The following is a 23,124-nucleotide window of genomic DNA, read 5'->3' as shown; positions in this document are numbered from 1 at the left end:
TTTGTCGTCCTAGGCATTGTTTTGAGATCAATAGCGTCCAAGCCACTCCTAGAATGGAGCACCGTGAGGGCCAAGTGGCAGCATGCTTTTCCTCCATTTAAATAGACAGTTTTATTCCCGTTTTCGACGCATATCGTCATAAACTGTTCCCTAAGGAACGATCAGACTGCATTTCTCCCCCGGGCTCTTTTCACTAGTTACAGGCAGCCCATTTTTGCCTGTCGGGTCAGTGAGACACAACTCTCGTCTGGAAAGTCTCGCGGGACTTGCCCTTTTTTTTTTTTTGGTTACCCAGGGCAACCGGGCATCCGTTAATGTCGAGCCCTGAACCTAATTCATTCATTAAATGAGTAACATTTGAGATCTCTTTCATGATTTTCCTAAAATACCTCCAAAGAGAGATGACCAAGGCATCCTCATGGTTTTGAGGGTACCGTAAGTACGTGTCAAAGAAAAACACTGATTAAGATTCTAATGGTTTAAAAAAAAATCGAGTCCATCTAGCTTCTCCTAGTCTCGCTAGCCAGCCTCTCTTCCTTTCCGTCAGAGAGTCTGGCGCTGCAGGTTTCCATTGTGGGATTGCGAAAAAAATGCTCTGTTTGGGTTAGCCAATCATCCTCGTCTTGGGCGGTGCTTAGCGTTAGTGCCCTTGGAAAATAGTTTCGGGGTGAAACTTGTGCCGAGCAAGCCTTCTTTATTGCACAATCCAAATTTTCTTCAAAACTTGCCATTTTCAGCGTGTAGCAACGAGTTAGCCTGTAGGTTTCTGCCGTTAGCTTTCTACGCTAGCTAGTTAGCGTCGTTGTTTTCACATTCGGCGGCCGGGAGCATTACAGCGACACACATGGGAGCTGATTGACATGGTCGGAGCCAATGACAGAGCGTGACAGAGCTTGCAAGTGGGGGAGCGGATATCCTGCTGCCACCGAAACAGCCGCTCGAATGGGAGAGCAGCTTTAGAGCAGGGGCGGGCTGATCCCTGTTGCCTGTTTCCACGACGCCAGACTCTCTGACGGAAAGGAAGAGAGGCTGGCTAGCGAGACTAAGCTTCTCCTAAAAAGTCTTCCCCTCTCCCTCACCCATCTCGCCCCCCCCCCCGGGACAAGAAGTTGTTTCTAAGTGGCCAAACACACCATACGCCAAAGCCATGCAGAACTGAAGCTTGATGCAGGCTCAAGCTGATCTGACGCTTTACCGGTCACACCAGGAGCAGTGTCTCTTTTCCTCAGCGCTGGGCTCGGAGCTGCTGCTCCGGCCCCTCCCCACCTTTCACAAATTGCATTGACTTGCCTGCCTGGCAGCTCAGGATCAGCACGCAGCACGCTTGGAAAATAGAACAGAAGCTGAATCTATGGGTTTGGTGTGGCTTCAGCGTGCCGTGGCGTGCAGCTGGTGTGAATGGACTGGCCTGTTAACAAGGACGCTGAAATGAAACTGCGTGGGATTGTGCACTAACCCTCCTCTCCCCTCTCTCTCTCCAGCTTCAGAGCAGTGTGACAGAGTTTGAGTTTTCTCAGGAGGAGTACCGGCAGCTCCAGGTCGAGTTCTGGTCCAAGTTCTACGCCTGCTGCCTGCAGTACCAGGAGGCCCTGGCCATGCCCCTGGGCCTGGCGGTCAGCCCGCACAGCGCCATGGCCTGCCTGCTCAAGAAGGTACAGAAGGAGAAAACACACTGTTTCTATCCTGGAAAATGGAGTTGGAGCGTTCTGCTACTAACCTGTGGTAACACTGCAGTCTGAAATGCATATTCAAATGGTCTTTTCCAGGGTTTTGTGTCCTTCCTCCTCCCCTGTTTTGCTGTGGACCACCTCTACCTCTCCTCTGACGAGTACCTCTTCTCTGAGGAGGAGACTCCAATAGCTGAAGGTAACAAAACCTTTTGTTTGCCAAAAACAAGGTTTTTACAAATCAACGGGCCCTTTCTTAGGCCTGGTGCAACGGCAAGCATGGTTTTTGCTAGTTTCTAGCACTCAACATGTTTGTTTTTTTTCTTTACCACTGGGTCAGTACCAGTGTTGGGGTAACTCATTACAAAAGTAACATATTACATGTAATATATTACTTTTAATATAATGTAATATAACTTATTACTTATAGGATTTCAGTAATATTATACCAGTTACTTTGTCAAGTAACTCAAGTTACAAATTGAGTTACATTTTATTAAATCAAAGCACATATTTAAAAAATATACAATAAGTTCCTAATCAAACTGTGTGTTTTTATGCAAATAACCACTATAGATGACAATAAGAAAGGAAAATAATAACATTTAGAATTTTGGATTTATTTACACTGACTTCAAGATGGTTGAAATTATTTTTCGGGATGGTTCCGGGGCGGCGATGTCATTCTGCTGCTGCTGTTGTTTTGGTGAAAGTAATGCAAAAGTAGTGTAATAAGTAACGAGTTACTCTACACAGAAGGTAATATTGTAAAGTAACTTATTACTTTCAAATGAAAGTAACTAGTAATATGTAGTATATTACATTTTGAAAGTAACTTGCCCAACACTGGTCAGTACATCAAAGGACATGTTCCAGCGACCCAGTGGTAAAGAAAATAAAAAAGGGAGATTTTGAGTGCTAGAAACTAGCAAAGACGACCCTTGCGCTTGCCCTTGCCCTGGGCGTAAGTTATGGCCCAAGCTTCTCCAGTAGCTAGGGGGGTTGTAGAGCACAGAGTGGCACTTTAAAGTCTCTAACTGAAGCCTTGACTTGACACAGTTCCCCCTCTGGTAGAAAGATAGTACGGTATACTGTACTTACTTTGATCAAGTTTTTCAAGGTGTTTTTTTTATTTGCGATTTTATTAATGAATGAATGAATTTGGTGATAAATTGGTGATAGATTGTTAGATGTAAGATTAATTGTTTTTGTATTTACTTCCACTTGCATGACTATGAAACTCTAACTTGAAAACTGCTTTACAAAGTTCTATACAAATATCTACAATGATTTGATATAGGGCCAAAGTGAAACGTCACTTCCTGCTTTCTCCCTGTACCAGCGCTGTGAAAAATATGGGGGTGGACGGAGAATAAGGTTACTTTTTTTATCCTGTTTGAATTGTGCCACGGGGTGCCAACGCCAATTTTGTCAATTTAAAACGTAACTTTGCATGTCAAGAAAGTCGCAGTTTGTCGCCAAACTGTTGCACTAGAAGTTATAAATCAGAAAGACTACATGCACTGTCGCCTAAATGACGTCACTTTCTCTACCGGCAAAGCTGAAGACCGGCGACATGCCACGAGCTTCCACGAGCTATGTAGTTTTTATACGAAACTAACCCCTACGTTTCAGTTTGACAACAAACTGTGACTTTCTTCTAGACTTCCTGTCCCAAAGTTGATGAAGCGGGGAATGTCCCTCTGACATAGGCGGTGGAAAGTTCCCCTGATATACGCAGTTTCATTTGCAACCACAAAGTATAAAACCTGTACTTTCAGCTTGATATAATCAGTCAGCTTGATATAATCAGTCATACGTAAGATAATTTGTACTATGCAATATCCTGTTGAGCAAGAGCTGAGCACGACAGTTTCCATAGGCATCCATTTTACAAAAACAACTTCCTGAAAGCAAATGTTTCCTGCTGAGTGTCAAGTCACTCTGCTGTACTGTGACTAACAGTCAAGATCTTCATATTTGCTGAACCCCCATTTAAGCATACACATTTATATTTGCACATTTCAAATGAAGCATGATATACGTTTAATACTTGTATAAGGTCTCACGCTTAGGGCGTTAAATATGCACCACTCCCTTCAAGTACCGTAAATTTCGGACTATAAGCCGCGGCTTTTTCCCCGTTTTTTGGCCCTGTGGCTTATATAACGGTGCGGCTTATCTATGGATTTTTTCAAAAAAAAAAATCTCTTTTTTAGCACTCTTTCTAACTATAAATCCACTTCTGTTTTAATCTCCTCTCTTGCCCTCTTTTCACCACACCGCGGACACTGTGTGCACTGTAAAAAAAAACACAGGTGGTGTTGTGTTATGTTGTTTTGTTGAAATGTTAATAAATGGGAGCTTCCTCAAACAGCCATCTCTTTCCGACAATCCCCTCTGTGCATGAACCCTTACATTAAACATTAAAACACAATAAAAAAAAAAAAAAAAACATTAAAACACCTGCGGCTTATAGTCCGGTGCGGCTTATATATGTAACAAACAGGCAATTTTGCTGCTGCGGCTTATACTCCGGTGCGGCTTATAGTGCGGAATTTACGGTAAATAATGTATGTCAGAAAAAACTCCTTATGGGAGGGCTGGAGATTTTATTCTTATCACCTCCATCCAACAGTGGGTAAATTGTGTGTATATATTATTGTTGTTATATTTTATTTATTATTGTCATGTTTGCAGAGCCAGAGGTAAGCCGGGACGTCCTGCAGCTGGTCCAGTGTTTGCGGCTGGTGAGCGACACGGTTTCGGGGGAAATGGCCTACGAGATGGAGAAAGCTCTGGAACACCTGCAGTCACCTGAGAGAGCCGCTGACCTCGTCCTGGAGAACATGCTGGCCAATGACAAGTTAGTACCCACTGGCTGACACATGTTGTGACCAATACGGTCGAGTTATTGCGCTCGGAGCTTGCTTTTATGTTATTATAAGTGTTAATTGGATTTTGTTAATTGGAATTAGTATTTTGTTTTCTTTTTGTTTTTCATATTATGACTATAATGCAGTTTTCCTACACCAGTCTTGAAAAGTATGAAAAACGTTTTAAATGCTTTTTATAGTTAAAAACTTGTAAAAGTTTTACAAGAATATTCTATCAAGTAATAAGACGTAGTTGCCCTGCCACGTTGTTATTGTTTTAACATTAGTAAATCTTTATAACAGTAACTAATAATGCTTGGCAAACTCACTAAATACTAATTTCACAAATAAAAATAAAAATGTATGAAGTTGCACCATTATGCACTTATCTAAGGTGTATAATGTGTCTGCACCAATATCACCAAGACAATTCCCTAATCCCTCAATACACTTTAATTGTGCCTCGTCATTAAGTTGATTGTGATCTGATACTGATTTTCATCCTCTTTATGTCATCAGTATTAAACTTTACTCTCTAATAATTAGAGAATAAAGACTAAAAGTTGGATAACTATAAAACTTAGTCTGAGTACAAAAAGGGGAAAAAGGTGATTTTAAAACCTTCTTTTCTTCTGATTCCGTAAATCGATTTCCTCCCTCATGTACTCAGTGACAACATGATCGAGGACATCCAGAACAAGCTGCAGGACATCCGTAACCCCACGACGGCCATGATGGTCCTGCTGAGGGAGATGGATCTGGACGTGGACTCGGAGGCCGGGGGGGAAGCACCCATCGCACCAGGTAGGAACGTCTTGTTGGCCTTCTGGCTGGGTGCTCCAAGAAATCTGAAAAATAAAACTACTTTTTTCCCCTTATAAAGATAAAAAAATATGAATAGCATTTTGAAATGAAAGCCTTCATTGAAAAGGTGGTTAAATGGATTTCTCTGGGTTTTGTTAAGGCCAGAGCCTGAACGTGCGGATCAGCCTGTCCCAGCTTTATGGCAGCAGCGTGGCGGTGACGGTGGTCTGCCAGGCCGTCTGCCACATGGCCATGACACGAGCACTGTTCTGTAGAGACCTGCTCATCCTGCAGAAGCTCTACCTCCGCCTCGGAGACAACGTACGTTCACCACACACACATGCATGAAAGGAGAACAACCTGCACCTTATTTCCAGCTTGAACCAATTGATACCTGATGCAGCATTTGCGTGTATATCCCTCATTTGTGTGTGTATCCCTTTAAGACCACGTGGCGCGGTTCGCGGTCTTAAAGGGATACACACACAAGTGCTGCATCAGGTATCAATGGGTTAATTATGATTTTTACCTCACCCTGAAAAGAACAATTTGAAATCGATGCACTACAACGTTATCGATGGACTACAACGCACCGAGCAGCGGCCTGGAGCAGAGGAAATAGGGGCATGTGTAATGTGTGTATTTACGTCCTGTAAAAAATAGCTTATTTTCTGACATGCAGCGGCTCATATCCTTATTATAGCATAGAGGCAATGAGAAAATCAACTCCCCTATTTCCTCTGTTCCAGGCCGCTGCTAATAATAAATAATAATACATTTTATTTTATTTTATTTTATTTCACGACACTCAAGGTCACCTTTCATCCACAACAGAATACATAATAAAACGATAAAACAGCAAGCAAGATACACAATAGTAATATAATAAACAACAATGTAAACAACGGTAAGAAAACAGCAGTTATGAGTGGAGAGGTTGGTGAGATTAGTAAGGTCTGTTATGGCTCATTTCCACCACATTTTACTGCCCTGCACAGCTCGTCACCACTCGGCTCTAATCGTTTCGGCTCGATGGACGTTTTGCTTCCACCGCGGATCAACTGCCCCCACCCACAACTGGTCGTCATAGCGACCGCATATCTGTCCTTCGCTTATAGCCGAAGTAGGCTATAACATAACGTTACAATTAAATCCATCCACAGAACTTTTAAACTGTTTATGAAATACTGGTGCCTCTAAATGACCTACAGTGTACATGGGCAAATGTGACAATCGACCAGGAGAATGGATATCACTTTGTAGTTAGTCAAACTCACAGGCATGCGCTGCGCTGTGCGGGGACGGGAGAGGCGCAACAGAGTGAAGCCTGTACCCCGCGGCCTCTCACCAGGCAAGACCGCGGCTTCACCAAACACCCGCTGCGGCCTAGCGGAGCGCTGCAGCCTGCACTCAGCTACAGAGCTTCCTGAGCAGCGGAATTTCAGACAATTGAACACCCGCCACGATTTTATTTCACCGGAGGCGAAGGCAGCAACACAAAAGACTGATGGAAATATAAATAACAGAAGAGAAGGTAAGCCCACTAAACTGGTATGCAGCCGCCAGCATTGCACTGCATTGACAGTCAGTAGACAGAGTAAACACGATTCTGCCTGACCAATCAGTCGTCAACAATGTTTTCACGTCACCGTATGAACCCGGGTTCACAGAATAGAACCACGACGAGGCAGGTACTAAAAGTAGCCCGACTCGACCCCAATACAACCCGGGCTGGGATAGTTTTTAGTGGTGGAATGAGACCATTTGTCGAGCGGAGCCGGATCGCGCTACTACCTGCGGTGGAAATGGGCCATTATTGGAATGAGAGAGAATAGGCAAGTTTAAAGAGATGTGTTTTGAATTCAGAAATGGAGTTCAGTGTACAAATATGGGGATAGAGGGAGTTCCAGAGTTTGGGTGCAGCATGGGAGAAGGACCTGTCATGCATTGTGATGAGTTTGATGGAGGCTATTGCCAATAAACCTGCTGATGAAGACCGGAGGGAATAAGAGGGAGTGTAAGACTGGAGGAGGTCTGTGAGGTTAAGTGAGGGAAGGAGAGGGAGTGTAAGACTGGAGGAGGTCTGTGAGGTTAAGTGAGGGAAGGAGAGGGAGTGTAAGACTGGAGGAGGTCTGTGAGGTTAAGTGAGGGAACGAGAGGGAGTGTAAGACTGGAGGAGGTCTGTGAGGTTAAGTGAGGGAAGGAGAGGGAGTGTAAGACTGGAGGAGGTCTGTGAGGTTAAGTGAGGGAACGAGAGGGAGTGTAAGACTGGAGGAGGTCTGTGAGGTTAAGTGAGGGAAGGAGAGGGAGTGTAAGACTGGAGGAGGTCTGTGAGGTTAAGTGAGGGAACGAGAGGGAGTGTAAGACTGGAGGAGGTCTGTGAGGTTAAGTGAGGGAAGGAGAGGGAGTGTAAGACTGGAGGAGGTCTGTGAGGTTAAGTGAGGGAACGAGAGGGAGTGTAAGACTGGAGGAGGTCTGTGAGGTTAAGTGAGGGAACGAGAGGGAGTGTAAGACTGGAGGAGGTCTGTGAGGTTAAGTGAGGGAACGAGAGGGAGTGTAAGACTGGAGGAGGTCTGTGAGGTTAAGTGAGGGAACAAGAGGGAGTGTAAGACTGGAGGAGGTCTGTGAGGTTAAGTAGGGGGATAGGTTATGGAGAGCTTTAAATGTTAATAATAAAACTTTGAAATGGATATGTTGTGATACAGGGAGCCAGTGTAGTTGAATCAGCAGGGGTGTTACATGATCAGTGGATGTTGTGCCAGTAATGATCTGTGCTGCAGAGTTCGGGATGAGTTTGTTGGGGATGCCTTTTAGGATGCTCGCCGCATTATAGTGCATCGATAACACTGTACAGTAGTGCATCAATTTCAAAAAATTATTTTCAGAGTGAGTCAAAAATCATAATTAAACCTGGAACTAATGTCCAGGTTGTAAAAGACTGGAATTCCCCTTTAACATATTTTAGCAAAACAGAAAAACAGTACTTTGTAAGGATCGTATGTAAATGATGTCCTTCGTTGACAAAATGATTAAGAGCTGTAGAGAAAGAATCCTGCATTTTTAGACATAGTGATAAATTATAAACTTGTTAAATGTATTCTGTTCTAATATCTCATACTCATAAACATGGTTTTCATGCAGCACACATTTATTATATAAATGTATATATGTATACATGTATGTAGATGTTTACATAGAAATAAATGTCTCATCTGCTACTTGAAGTGATGCGTTATAAGTTTCAACAACAGATTTCGAATCAACAGAAGAAGAACTAGGTAGTTGGTTGAGCAGTGAAAATAAGCAGCAGCAGTAACCGCTTAATTAACACATCAAAGTTGCTATACACATCTCCTTATAGTGTGTGTGTGTGTGTGTGTGTGTGTGTGTGTGTGTGTGTGTGTGCGTGCGTGCGTGCGCCAGGTATTTCTGGGTGGGGGTGCTCAGCTGCTGCAGCTCCAGCAGGATCTGATTCCCCGGAGCTCTCTCCTCCTGTCCTCCTACTACCTCCTCAAACACATCAGCCAGAGCCTGGCATCCACCGTGCCTCTGGACACCATGTGAGTGAAGGACACACACACACACACACACACACGCGCGCGCACACACACACACACACGCTTCAGACACTCTTACACACTTAAGCTGCGTTCACACCGACCTATTAAAGTTTTTCGCTGGCATCGAGTTTACATACAAAGTCAATGCAAACGAGCGATTGAGCGTATATTCGCCCGGGAGAAAAATCGCTGGGCGTCCGAGCGGCAGAGACAGAGCGATAGGGAGTAAATACGCTCGTCGCTCGAGATGAAATATCCCAACTCGAGCGAAAATACGCTGGCATCAGTCGCTCGCTGTTCAATGCTGATTGGCTGCTGTGTGAGAGCGAGTCAAGGATCACACTGGCTTGGAACAAACCGCTGGTTTATTGTGTGGCAACAAACCGCATTGACAGGCTGACAGCTGACATGAAGTGAAGTCTGTACTACCGGTATAGAGCTCGCGTTAGGAGCACGCTGATAGGCTTAGCTTGTAAACATCTACGGTGGCTCGTAGTGGACAAACATCAGGACATTGCGTAACGTTATAGCCCCCACATGTCCGTCAATTCGTGTGCCTGTTGATGAGCGATTTAAACAGAACGACAGAGCGATTCCAAAGGGTTGAATCAAGCGACAGAGAGAAAAATACAGTATCTCTGTGTGAACACAGCTTTAGGTCTCTTTCACATATAAGCTGGTGGACTCGGTGTGATTCAGGGGGGTGAAATTGCAACATTGTTTCACTTTTCATTTGGTCTGGTTCACTTTCACACAGCAATTTATCACAAGTGCACCAACCTTTCTGAACAATGTCACATGGTCCAAACTGTCACTCGTCTATTGGACAGAATATAGAGGGGAAATCTCTCCTCTTCTGCCTCCTTGCCTGCTGAGGGCTGACTGAACAACACAAGTGAATCCACCAAACACAACCCATAGAGAAACACCACCTTTATGTGATCTTGGGATTTCTGGTTTTACTTTGGTGTTACTATCAAATAAATATTCTATAGACGAGACGAGGGAGGCAGCGCGGTGCGCACCGACCTGCAGTGTTTTGCTTCCTTCTACCGCCTTCTACTCTATGATGCACTGCCTTTCCTATATTTGCTCTTGTGTTTGGTTCGGTTTGCTTTCACACCACAAACAACCCGCGCTAGAGTTCACTTGCAAACGAACCGAGACTCACGTTTTCAAGCGGACCAGAGTTGAGTTTGTTTGTTCCGCAACAGAGTTCGTTTGCGCTTTCACACCATCCCAAACAAAGTGCACTATCCGAGGAAACAAACTCTGGCGCGGTTAAAGCGACCAAACGGCCGATATGTCACAGCGACCTTAGTTTCAGAGTGGCCCCAGGGGGTGGAGTCTCTATGATGACGGTACTAGCAGGAGCAGTGATGTCTAGGCCCCCAGGGGCCGGAGTCTCTATGATGGCGGTACTAGCAGCAGCAGTGACGTCTAGGCCCCCAGGGGGCGGAGTCTCTATGATGACGGTACTAGCAGGAGCAGTGACGTCTAGGCCCCCAGGGGGCGGAGTCTCTATGATGACCGTACTAGCAAGAGCAGTGACGTCTAGGCCCCCAGGGGGCGGAGTCTCTATGATGACGGTACTAGCAGGAGCAGTGACGTCTAGGCCCCCGGGGGGCGGAGTCTCTATGATGACGGTACTAGCAGGAGCAGTGACGTCTAGGCCCCCAGGGGGCGGAGTCTCTATGATGACGGTACTAGCAGGAGCAGTGACGTCTAGGCCCCCAGGGGGCGGAGTCTCTATGATGACGGTACTAGCAGGAGCAGTGACGTCTAGGCTCCCAGGGGGCGGAGTCTCTATGATGACGGTACTAGCAGGAGCAGTGACGTCTAGGCCCCCAGGGGGCGGAGTCTCTATGATGACGGTACTAGCAGGAGCAGTGACGTCTAGGCCCCCAGGGGGCGGAGTCTCTATGATGACGGTACTAGCAGGAGCAGTGACGTCTAGGCTCCCAGGGGGCGGAGTCTCTATGATGACGGTACTAGCAGGAGCAGTGACGTCTAGGCCCCCGGGGGGCGGAGTCTCTATGATGACGGTACTAGCAGGAGCAGTGACGTCTAGGCCCCCAGGGGGCGGAGTCTCTATGATGATGGTACTAGCAGCAGCAGTGATGTCTAGGCCCCCAGGGGGCGGAGTCTCTATGATGACGGTACTAGCAGGAGCAGTGACGTCTAGGCCCCCAGGGGGCGGAGTCTCTATGATGACGGTACTAGCAGCAGCAGTGACGTCTAGGCCCCCAGGGGGCGGAGTCTCTATGATGATGGTACTAGCAGGAGCAGTGACGTCTAGGCCCCCAGGGGGCGGAGTCTCTATGATGACGGTACTAGCAGGAGCAGTGACGTCTAGGCCCCCAGGGGGCGGAGTCTCTATGATGACGGTACTAGCAGGAGCAGTGACGTCTAGGCCCCCAGGGGGCGGAGTCTCTATGATGACGGTACTAGCAGCAGCAGTGACGTCTAGGCCCCCAGGGGGCGGAGTCTCTATGATGATGGTACTAGCAGGAGCAGTGACGTCTAGGCCCCCAGGGGGCGGAGTCTCTATGATGACGGTACTAGCAGGAGCAGTGACGTCTAGGCCCCCAGGGGGCGGAGTCTCTATGATGACGGTACTAGCAGGAGCAGTGACGTCTAGGCCCCCAGGGGGCGGAGTCTCTATGATGACGGTACTAGCAGCAGCAGTGACGTCTAGGCCCCCAGGGGGCAGAGTCTCTATGATGACGGTACTAGCAGGAGCAGTGACGTCTAGGCCCCCAGGGGGCGGCGTCTCTATGATGACGGTACTAGCAGGAGCAGTGACGTCTAGGCCCCCAGGGGGCGGCGTCTCTATGATTGGCATACAGTCCTGTCCTATGAGCCTTTCTTACAGCTTGGCATGAAAGAAGTATGATGGCAGTAAAAGTCTTCATGGCAGTTATACTTCCTGTGTTCCTCCAGAGACGCCAACCTGCAGCACCTGGCAGTTTTGGAACTGTCCGACTCTCCGGCCCTCGCAACCAACAGATCAGGTCAGTGAGTCAGTGACGTTACCCAGCTAGCATGCACGGTATACCGTGCAACACACTATTCAATCCACAGTCCTAGAAGTGTGTGTGGCAGTCAACTGTTACAACCGAGAGTTTTACTTCATTTCTCACCATATTTATGCTTAAGCTGCCCAGAGCAGCGCTAGACTCAATGCTTTACTCTTTCCCTCCAAAAAGACTTTTTTGTCCAATGTTGTCTCTCATTTTGTAGCTAAAAACCTCACATTGTTTTCAGTGTGTGACAGAGGTCCAACTTCTTCTCCTCGCAGTTCTCAGTCCCCAGACGGTGGTGGAGCTGTTCTACCAGACGGTAGCCAGGAAGACCATCATCTCCCAGATCTACACCCAGCAGCAGAGCCCCTTGCCAGGCAACGCCCTGCTCCACTGGCCCCACATGATCTCCAACGTGGTCAACCTACTAGCACAGCTCCTGTATCCTCCATGTACACTTTGCACTAAGACAAGACACAGAGCAGCATCAAAAACATCCCACTCAAATGATGAAAGACCAAATACATACAAAGACGCCTCATAGGACTTCTAAAATCATCTAAATAAATGACGATGATTCACACTTAGATAGAAAAACTATAAAAAAAATCATCATAAATACACAGGACAAGATGTTACTATCCCTTGTGCCAAAGTCCAAGGTAAAACACATGTAAAAGCCCAATCCAGAGGAGAGCAACAGTGTCAGAGGAGAGAGAGGGAGAGCAACACTGTGAGAGGAGGGAGAGAGAGGGAGAGCAACACTGTGAGAGGAGGGAGAGAGAGGGAGAGCAACACTGTCAGAGGAGAGAGAGGGAGAGCAACACTGTCAGAGAGGGAGAGCAACACTGTCAGAGGAGAGGGAGAGCAACACTGTCAGAGGAGAGGGAGAGAGAGAGCAACACTGTCAGAGGAGAGGGAGAGAGAGGGAGAGCAACACTGTCAGAGAGAGAGAGGGAGAGCAACACTGTCAGAGGGAGAGAGAGGGAGAGCAACACTGTGAGAGAGAGGGAGAGCAACACTGTCAGAGGAGGCAGAGAGAGGGAGAGCAACACTGTCAGAGAGGAGAGAGAGAGGGAGAGCAACACTGTCAGAGGAGGGGGAGAGAGAGGGAGAGCAACACTGTCAGAGAGAGAGAGGGAGAGCAACACTGTCAGAGGAGGCAGAGAGAGGGAGAGCAACACTGTCAGAGAGAGAGAGAGGATGTTTGGACATTCATCTTAGCGTGTGTGTTGACATGCTCTAAAGCAGAGGTTTTCAAAGTGGGAGGCGGCATCCCCAGGGGGGCTCCAAGCAGTTTCAGGGGAGGTGAATGGAAGTGAAAAAATATGACGTTCGTTATGAAACGTAGATCTCATAGAATAGCCTACATGATGTGTGTGATTTGGTTAAAGAGATAGTTCAGGGATACAGTAGGTTGGGGAATTTGACAGTTTTTCCCATCCAGCAATAGAGCGAGGGGTGGAGCTTTGTCTTGGGGGAGGCCCACAGTCTCAGCCTTTGAAAACCCCTGCTCAAAAGCCCAGTGGCATGATAGAGCAGTTTGTACGTGACCAAACCCTATCATTTTTATTCCAGTGACATCCCCCCTCTTCACCAGCGGTTACTTGTATGTCCTGTAACAGTTGTGCCTTAACCAGTACCTTCCAGTTGGCCCAGTAACCCGGGTTTCCAGTTCCCTGAGTGTCTGATGGCCAACTGCCAGTACACCCAACTACAGGTGGGCTTCCCTCCACAACACAGCTCAACTGTTCATACTGCTAGCATCCAAAACACAGCCCAACTGTTCATACTGCTAACATCCAAAACACAGCCCAACTGTTCATACTGCTAGCATCCACAACACAGCCCAACTGTTCATACTGCTAGCATTGCATTTATAGTGCTGGAGAAATTGAAGTGATTCATCTCGGTGGCCATTGAGCTGGGCCCAAAAGTCCAGCCACACCCCACGCTGTAAGCCACACCCCACACTGTAACTGTTCATGTTTCTCCAAAGTCCAGCCACACCCCACACTGTAACTGTTCATGTTTCTCCAAAGTCCAGCCACACCCCACGCTAAGCCACACCCCACGCTGTAACTGTTCATATTTCTCCAAAGTCCAGCCACACCCCACGCTAAGCCACACCCCACGCTGTAACTGTTCATGTTTCTCCAAAGTCCAGCCACACCCCACGCTAAGCCACACCCCACGCTGTAACTGTTCATGTTTCTCCAAAGTCCAGCCACACCCCACGCTAAGCCACACCCCACACTGTAACTGTTCATGTTTCTCCAAAGTCCAGCCACACCCCACGCTAAGCCACACCCCACACTGTAACTGTTCATGTTTCTCCAAAGTCCAGCCACACCCTACACTGTAAGCCACACCCCACACTGTAACTGTTCATATTTCTCCAAAGTGCAGCCACACCCCACACTGTAACTGTTCATGTTTCTCCAAAGTCCAGCCACACCCCACACTGTAACTGTTCATGTTTCTCCAAAGTCCAGCCACACCCCACACTGTAAGCCACACCCCACACTGTAACTGTTCATGTTTCTCCAAAGTCCAGCCACACCCCACACACTGTAACTGTTCATGTTTCTCCAAAGTCCAGCCACACCCCACACTGTAAGCCACACCCCACACTGTAACTGTTCATGTTTCTCCAAAGTGCAGCCACACCCCACACTGTAACTGTTCATGTTTCTCCAAAGTCCAGCCACACCCCACACTGTAAGCCACACCCCACACTGTAACTGTTCATGTTTCTCCAAAGTCCAGCCACACCCCACACTGTAAGCCACACCCCACACTGTAACTGTTCATATTTCTCCAAAGTCCAGCCACACCCCACACACTGTAACTGTTCATGTTTCTCCAAAGTCCAGCCACACCCCACGCTGTAAGCCACACCCCACACTGTAACTGTTCATATTTCTCCAAAGTCCAGCCACACCCCACACACTGTAACTGTTCATGTTTCTCCAAAGTCCAGCCACACCCCACGCTGTAAGCCACACCCCACACTGTAACTGTTCATATTTCTCCAAAGTCCAGCCACACCCCACACACTGTAACTGTTCATATTTCTCCAAAGTCCAGCCACACCCCACACTGTAACTGTTCATGTTTCTCCAAAGTCCAGCCACACCCCACGCTGTAAGCCACACCCCACACTGTAACTGTTCATGTTTCTCCAAAGTCCAGCCACACCCCACGCTGTAAGCCACACCCCACACTGTAACTGTTCATATTTCTCCAAAGTCCAGCCACACCCCACGCTGTAAGCCACACCCCACACTGTAACTGTTCATATTTCTCCAAAGTCCAGCCACACCCACACTGTAAGCCACACCCCACACTGTAACTGTTCATGTTTCTCCAAAGTCCAGCCACACCCCACACTGTAACTGTTCATGTTTCTCCAAAGTCCAGCCACACCCCACGCTGTAAGCCACACCCCACACTGTAACTGTTCATATTTCTCCAAAGTCCAGCCACACCCCACACACTGTAACTGTTCATATTTCTCCAAAGTCCAGCCACACCCCACACTGTAAGCCACACCCCACACTGTAACTGTTCATGTTTCTCCAAAGTCCAGCCACACCCCACGCTGTAAGCCACACCCCACACTGTAACTGTTCATGTTTCTCCAAAGTCCAGCCACACCCCACGCTGTAAGCCACACCCCACACTGTAACTGTTCATATTTCTCCAAAGTCCAGCCACACCCACACTGTAAGCCACACCCCACACTGTAACTGTTCATGTTTCTCCAAAGTCCAGCCACACCCCACACTGTAACTGTTCATATTTCTCCAAAGTCCAGCCACACCCACACTGTAAGCCACACCCCACACTGTAACTGTTCATGTTTCTCCAAAGTCCAGCCACACCCACACTGTAAGCCACACCCCACACTGTAACTGTTCATGTTTCTCCAAAGTCCAGCCACACCCCACACTGTAACTGTTCATGTTTCTCCAAAGTCCAGCCACACCCCACACTGTAAGCCACACCCCACACTGTAACTGTTCATGTTTCTCCAAAGTCCAGCCACACCCCACACTGTAACTGTTCATGTTTCTCCAAAGTCCAGCCACACCCACACTGTAAGCCACACCCCACACTGTAACTGTTCATGTTTCTCCAAAGTCCAGCCACACCCCACACTGTAACTGTTCATGTTTCTCCAAAGTCCAGCCACACCCACACTGTAAGCCACACCCCACACTGTAACTGTTCATGTTTCTCCAAAGTCCAGCCACACCCCACACTGTAACTGTTCATGTTTCTCCAAAGTCCAGCCACACCCCACACTGTAACTGTTCATGTTTCTCCAAAGTCCAGCCACACCCCACACTGTAACTGTTCATGTTTCTCCAAAGTCCAGCCACACCCCACACTGTAACTGTTCACACAACAAGCAACTCAAGAAACCACTAGCTGCAAGTCCATTCAACTTGTATCATCAGAGAAACATTATGTATTGTTAACCATCATGTAGCATAATTGGTCAAACGTTTGCTGCATTTGAACTTTTGGGTGGCAGAGCCTGTTGCAGAAAGACCATTGCAGCTACAGCTGGTCATGGGCTATGGTACTCTAGCATGAATTTCATCAAATTTGAACTGCTTACATTTTGGTGGTCAAAGTTCAAGGTCACTGTGACCTCATGAATGCCATTTTCAAGCTCGGTAACGCCTTGATGGAATTTCTTCACATTTGGCTCAAATGTCAAAGTCTGGACAGACATGGATGTAGAGTGCTCACTTGTTGGTGGAGACACATATCATCGTTCTAGTTATTTAGTTAACATCTAGTTTTCATCTGTGAAATAGGGAGTCGACTCAACATTTTTCGTCATAGTTTTCCCCGGGACTGCAGGCGGAAAATAGCAATCTGCTAAAAGCTGCTAGAGTACATATTTTCTTGTTCTACAACGTTTAGGTTCATTGTTCCTGTTAAAACATAAATTAATTTATTTATTGAAATGAACACTAGTTTGAACACAAAGTGAGTTGAGTGTAACAGTTTGAACACAAAGGGAGTTGAGTGTAACAGTAATAATCCGTAACGTGTTTTCGCTGTGTAGGGGTACGTCAGGCTGATCGGGCCCTGGTGCCAGATGAACGTGGGCTCCTGTCGCTTCATGCTGGGACAGTGTTACCTGGCTAACGGAGAGGGGCAGAAGGTATGGGAAACCTGTCACACTCCTCTGGTCACATCAAACTGTTTTTATGCAAAGCATTTGTATACGCGCTCTGTGAATAAATTAGTTAATCACTAAGTGTTTTACAAGGCAGCACAATTGCCCAAATGGATAACATAAGAAATGTATATGAAGCAAAAAGAAACCGTGAAATCAAAACTACTTATAGTCACAACAATCTGAAAGTGCTGTGTTTGGCTTGATAATGAGTGGCTACAACAGTGAGGGTAACATGCCATCTTGTGGCTGCTTTTATACAAACCGCTTACCATACCATTCTAGGTCAAATACTTTAACAATGTGTTGCTAGGACTGGGCAATATTGCAATATTATCTCAATATTCAATATTATTGTGTTTAGAGACTAGATATCATCTTAGATGTTTGATAATGTAATACTGTGATAAGTGTTGTCTTTTCCTGCTTTTAAAGGCTACATTTTTAGTAAAGTGATGTCATTTTCTGAACTTACCAGACTGTTCCAGCTGTTCTATTATTTGTCTTTAGCTACTTAGTCCACATTACTGATGATTATTTATCCAAAATCTTTGTGTAAATATTTTGTGAACATTTTGCCCACTTCGTAGAAAATACTGTGATATATCGCCATTCAGCCTAGATTTCTTTTCTCCATATCGCCCCAGCCCCATGTGAGGCCCAGTAGTGCTCAAACCTCTAACCCTGATAGTGTTAATGCCACATGATGCTCTACACCAGCCCCATGTGAGGCCCAGTAGTGCTCAAACCTCTAACCCTGATAGTGTTAATGCCACATGATGCTCTACACCAGCCCCATGTGAGGCCCAGTACTGCTCAAACCTCTAACCCTGATAGTGTTAATGCCATATGATGCTCTACACCAGCCCCATGTGAGGCCCAGTACTGCTCAAACCTCTAACCCTGATAGTGTTAATGCCATATGATGCTCTACACCAGCCCCATGTGAGGCCCAGTACTGCTCAAACCTCTAACCCTGATAGTGTTAATGCCACATGATGCTCTACACCAGCCCCATGTGAGGCCCAGTACTGCTCAAACCTCTAACCCTGATAGTGTTAATGCCATATGATGCTCTACACCAGCCCCATGTGAGGCCCAGTACTGCTCAAACCTCTAACCCTGATAGTGTTAATGCCATATGATGCTCTACACCAGCCCCATGTGAGGCCCAGTAGTGCTCAAACCTCTAACCCTGATAGTGTTAATGCCATATGATGCTCTACACCAGCCCCATGTGAGGCCCAGTACTGCTCAAACCTCTAACCCTGATAGTGTTAATGCCATATGATGCTCTACACCAGCCCCATGTGAGGCCCAGTACTGCTCAAACCTCTAACCCTGATAGTGTTAATGCCATATGATGCTCTACACCAGCCCCATGTGAGGCCCAGTACTGCTCAAACCTCTAACCCTGATAGTGTTAATGCCACATGATGCTCTACACCAGCCCCATGTGAGGCCCAGTACTGCTCAAACCTCTAACCCTGATAGTGTTAATGCCATATGATGCTCTACACCAGCCCCATGTGAGGCCCAGTACTGCTCAAACCTCTAACCCTGATAGTGTTAATGCCACATGATGCTCTACACCAGCCCCATGTGAGGCCCAGTACTGCTCAAACCTCTAACCCTGATAGTGTTAATGCCATATGATGCTCTACACCAGCCCCATGTGAGGCCCAGTAGTGCTCAAACCTCTAACCCTGATAGTGTTAATGCCATATGATGCTCTACACCAGCCCCATGTGAGGCCCAGTAGTGCTCAAACCTCTAACCCTGATAGTGTTAATGCCACATGATGCTCTACACCAGCCCCATGTGAGGCCCAGTAGTGCTCAAACCTCTAACCCTGATAGTGTTAATGCCACATGATGCTCTACACCAGCCCCATGTGAGGCCCAGTACTGCTCAAACCTCTAACCCTGATAGTGTTAATGCCATATGATGCTCTACACCAGCCCCATGTGAGGCCCAGTAGTGCTCAAACCTCTAACCCTGATAGTGTTAATGCCATATGATGCTCTACACCAGCCCCATGTGAGGCCCAGTAGTGCTCAAACCTCTAACCCTGATAGTGTTAATGCCACATGATGCTCTACACCAGCCCCATGTGAGGCCCAGTAGTGCTCAAACCTCTAACCCTGATAGTGTTAATGCCACATGATGCTCTACACCAGCCCCATGTGAGGCCCAGTAGTGCTCAAACCTCTAACCCTGATAGTGTTAATGCCACATGATGCTCTACACCAGCCCCATGTGAGGCCCAGTACTGCTCAAACCTCTAACCCTGATAGTGTTAATGCCATATGATGCTCTACACCAGCCCCATGTGAGGCCCAGTAGTGCTCAAACCTCTAACCCTGATAGTGTTAATGCCACATGATGCTCTACACCAGCCCCATGTGAGGCCCAGTAGTGCTCAAACCTCTAACCCTGATAGTGTTAATGCCACATGATGCTCTACACCAGCCCCATGTGAGGCCCAGTAGTGCTCAAACCTCTAACCCTGATAGTGTTAATGCCACATGATGCTCTACACCAGCCCCATGTGAGGCCCAGTAGTGCTCAAACCTCTAACCCTGATAGTGTTAATGCCACATGATGCTCTACACCAGCCCCATGTGAGGCCCAGTAGTGCTCAAACCTCTAACCCTGATAGTGTTAATGCCACATGATGCTCTACACCAGCCCCATGTGAGGCCCAGTAGTGCTCAAACCTCTAACCCTGATAGTGTTAATGCCATATGATGCTCTACACCAGGGCTGCCCAACAATTTTACACTTCAGATCTGCAGTACTTACATTTAAGTGTGCTTAGACATGACCATAAATTAAATGGTGTTTATAATTTAAATAAGAAATATAATCAGTGAGCAATGAAGTGTAATTGTTCATGTCTATTTAAATTGTCCATTTGCAATAAACATGCACAGACTGACTGGTTGAATGGGAGACACTGACACTACAAAGTTACACTCATTATCCAAAAGTGATTTTGGGATCTCTAACGGAAGCACCCTGAGATCTACCAGTAGATCCCGATCTACTGGTTGGCGACCACTGTACACATTGAAGCAGATTTAATAGAAGCTTGTTTTGAATCGGTTGCCCTTGTCCCCCCTCCAGGCTCTGCAGTGCTTCCAGGAGGCAGCGACTGAGGTGGAGAAGGAGGAGTTTCTGATGAGGTTGACGGGCACCGAGGACGAAGAGGCAGCCTCCACCCCGCGGCTACAATACTACAACAAGGTACACAATTATGAATGACCTGGTTCTCTACATGAATGAGAAATAACTAGAAAAGTGAACTCGGTAGAGTGCAGAACTCCACCAGGGAACGCTACACCTAACCATGGCCAAACCCAAACCTAACTGCGACGGTTAACACACACACACACTCACTTACGCACCAGAACATAGGACCAAACACATGATCCCCTCGAGGCAACACGCCATCATGTCTTTAATTCTGATAACAATACAGATGTTAGACCATTTTAAAGTATCAATATCCCTAATGGTCTATCTATGGATTTGCTAGATGTTATTTAAAAGAAGAAGAAGAAAAATAAAAGATGTGTTTTATTCAACTTGGAGTGCCAGACGGGAAGGTTTTGATGCAAAATGGCCTTTGAAATACTTTCCATGTCCACCCTCATACTTTGGTGTGCGTGTGTTTAGGTGCTGCGCTTGCTGGAGGATGTTGGTCTACCTGAGCTGGTCATCCACCTGGCCACTGTGGCCATAGCAGAGTCTGCAAGTGATGTCAGGAGTCAGGTAAGCAGTTGGGAAGAATGACCATCAACAACGGTCAGCAGTGATCAGACTAAACCAGACGATCTCTACGGTCAGCAGTGATCAGACTAAACCAGACGATCTTTACAGTCAGCAGTGATCAGACTAAACCAGAGGATCTTTACAGTCAGCAGTGATCAGACTAAACCAGACGATCTTTACAGTCAGCAGTGATCAGACTAAACCAGAGGATCTTTACAGTCAGCAGTGATCAGACTAAACCAGAGCATCTTTACAGTCAGCAGTGATCAGACTAAACCAGAGCATCTTTACAGTCAGCAGTGATCAGACTAAACCAGACGATCTTTACAGTCAGCAGTGATCAGACTAAACCAGACGATCTTTACAGTCAGCAGTGATCAGACTAAACCAGACGATCTTTACGGTCAGCAGTGATCAGACTAAACCAGACGATCTCTACAGTCAGCAGTGATCAGACTAAACCAGAGCATCTTTACAGTCAGCAGTGATCAGACTAAACCAGAGCATCTTTACAGTCAGCAGTGATCAGACTAAACCAGACGATCTTTACAGTCAGCAGTGATCAGACTAAACCAGACGATCTTTACAGTCAGCAGTGATCAGACTAAACCAGACGATCTTTCCTGAGTGGAAAGATCAGTCAGTGGTTCTCAAATGGGGGTCCGTGGCACTTTGCCAGGGGGTCCGCAAAAGGTTTTCCGGAAAATAAGTTGGGCGGCTGTAGTTCAGGAGGTAGAGCGTGTCGTCCACTAATCGCTTTGGATAAAAGAGGTCGGTGGTTCGATTCCCGGCTCCTCCAGTCTGCATGTCGAAGTGTCCTTGGGCAAGACACTGAACCCCAGATTGCTCCCGTTGGTGTGCCAGCACCCTGCGTGGTAACCTGCCGCCATCGGTGTGTGAATGGGTGAATGTACCTACTGACTGTAAAGCGCTTTGGATAAAAGCGCTATATAAATGCAGGCCATTTACCATTTACCAAAAATAAAAACTTTTTTTTTGTTGCAAAAGCTTCATAGTTCAACTAAATTATTTCATGCTTTAAATCTAAAATGGTTCATGGATTACATTCTAATCTAACAAACCTATCGATTTAAAAGTCAAGTTACCGTGGAAACAATTAAGCTTAGCCCAAAATCACAAATCAGAATGATGGGGTATATTTTCTATCTTGTAAGGGCTCCTTGGCTGAAAAACCTCTGCTCTTAGTTACTCCTAGAATGTTACATCAACTCTGATTGGCTGCTTCTTTCTGACGTTTTTAACGTTTCACACTTTTTAGTTGACTGCTGTTTTTTTCTCTTATGATTCTATTTCCCAATATTTTTCATTCCTCAATATTTGCCTTTTGTTAAGCTCTTTGTAAAACTTTGATGTTAGATAAGTTCATTATAAATTATAATACTTTGTATACAGTATATTAAACGTGGTTTTCTGCAGGCTGCTCTGTGGACGCGCATATTCAAACACCACTTGGATCTGGGCCACAACAGCCAGGCATATGAGGCTCTCACCCAGAACCCAGACTCCAGCAGGTACACACACACACACACACACACACACACACACACACACACACACGTGGGAAGCAGGAGAGGGTGTGTGTATATATATATATATATATATATATATATATTAGGGCATTCACAGACTAGTCGACTAGAAACCACTAGTCGACACTGTGCTTAGTAGTCGACTAGTCGTTTAAAAAAAAACTTTTCTTTTTTTTTAATCTTTAAGAAAGAACATGAGGTACCGGTATTTACACGACATACATGGACTATCATATCCCATATCCCGCGCAAAGAACATCAAAACAAGAAAACTGCATAAGATACACAATAATCCAAGAACAAACAAGACTATTGGACAAACAACCAAACAAAAACAATGCATTCAAAGTAAATACATAGATCTTGCCCTGTTGGCAGCTAGGAAATGCATAGCTTTAAATTGGAAAGCATCCAATCCGCCAGCTGTAGTTCACTGGTGGAATGAACTCTCAAGCTACCATACGTTGGATAACATTTACTACAAGAGCAAAGGCAGATTCTTAGACATCCCCAAAATATGGCAACCACATACAGAGTTTGACTTTAAGAACTTTTTACCCCAGTGTCATTAGGCTTATCAGGATAGGAGCTGAATGCATAGTTTTTGTTTGGTTGTTTGTCCAATAGTCTTTTTTGTTCTGGGATTATTGTGTATCTTATGCAGTTT

At 46.3% G+C, this 23,124-nt stretch overlaps 1 protein-coding gene across 1 annotated transcript in view; it reads left to right on the top strand.

Moving 5' to 3' along the window:
* nup160 (nucleoporin 160) overlaps positions 1 to 23,124 on the top strand; it is a 58,891-nt gene that overhangs the window by 20,416 nt on the left and 15,351 nt on the right. Inside the window, exons 11-23 of the mRNA XM_083663070.1 lie at positions 1,482 to 1,652; positions 1,767 to 1,866; positions 4,368 to 4,533; positions 5,214 to 5,347; positions 5,508 to 5,668; positions 8,771 to 8,907; positions 11,851 to 11,921; positions 12,209 to 12,371; positions 13,581 to 13,650; positions 17,017 to 17,115; positions 20,260 to 20,379; positions 20,812 to 20,907; positions 22,345 to 22,439. Coding sequence (XP_083519196.1) covers positions 1,482 to 1,652; positions 1,767 to 1,866; positions 4,368 to 4,533; positions 5,214 to 5,347; positions 5,508 to 5,668; positions 8,771 to 8,907; positions 11,851 to 11,921; positions 12,209 to 12,371; positions 13,581 to 13,650; positions 17,017 to 17,115; positions 20,260 to 20,379; positions 20,812 to 20,907; positions 22,345 to 22,439 — 1,583 coding nt within the window. The remainder of the gene's footprint in view (positions 1 to 1,481; positions 1,653 to 1,766; positions 1,867 to 4,367; positions 4,534 to 5,213; positions 5,348 to 5,507; positions 5,669 to 8,770; positions 8,908 to 11,850; positions 11,922 to 12,208; positions 12,372 to 13,580; positions 13,651 to 17,016; positions 17,116 to 20,259; positions 20,380 to 20,811; positions 20,908 to 22,344; positions 22,440 to 23,124) is intronic.

This window comes from Poromitra crassiceps (assembly GCF_964638095.1).
Source record: "Poromitra crassiceps genome assembly, chromosome: 30".
NCBI lineage: Eukaryota > Metazoa > Chordata > Actinopteri > Beryciformes > Melamphaidae > Poromitra > Poromitra crassiceps.
This window is presented reverse-complemented; position numbering and strand designations above follow the sequence as displayed.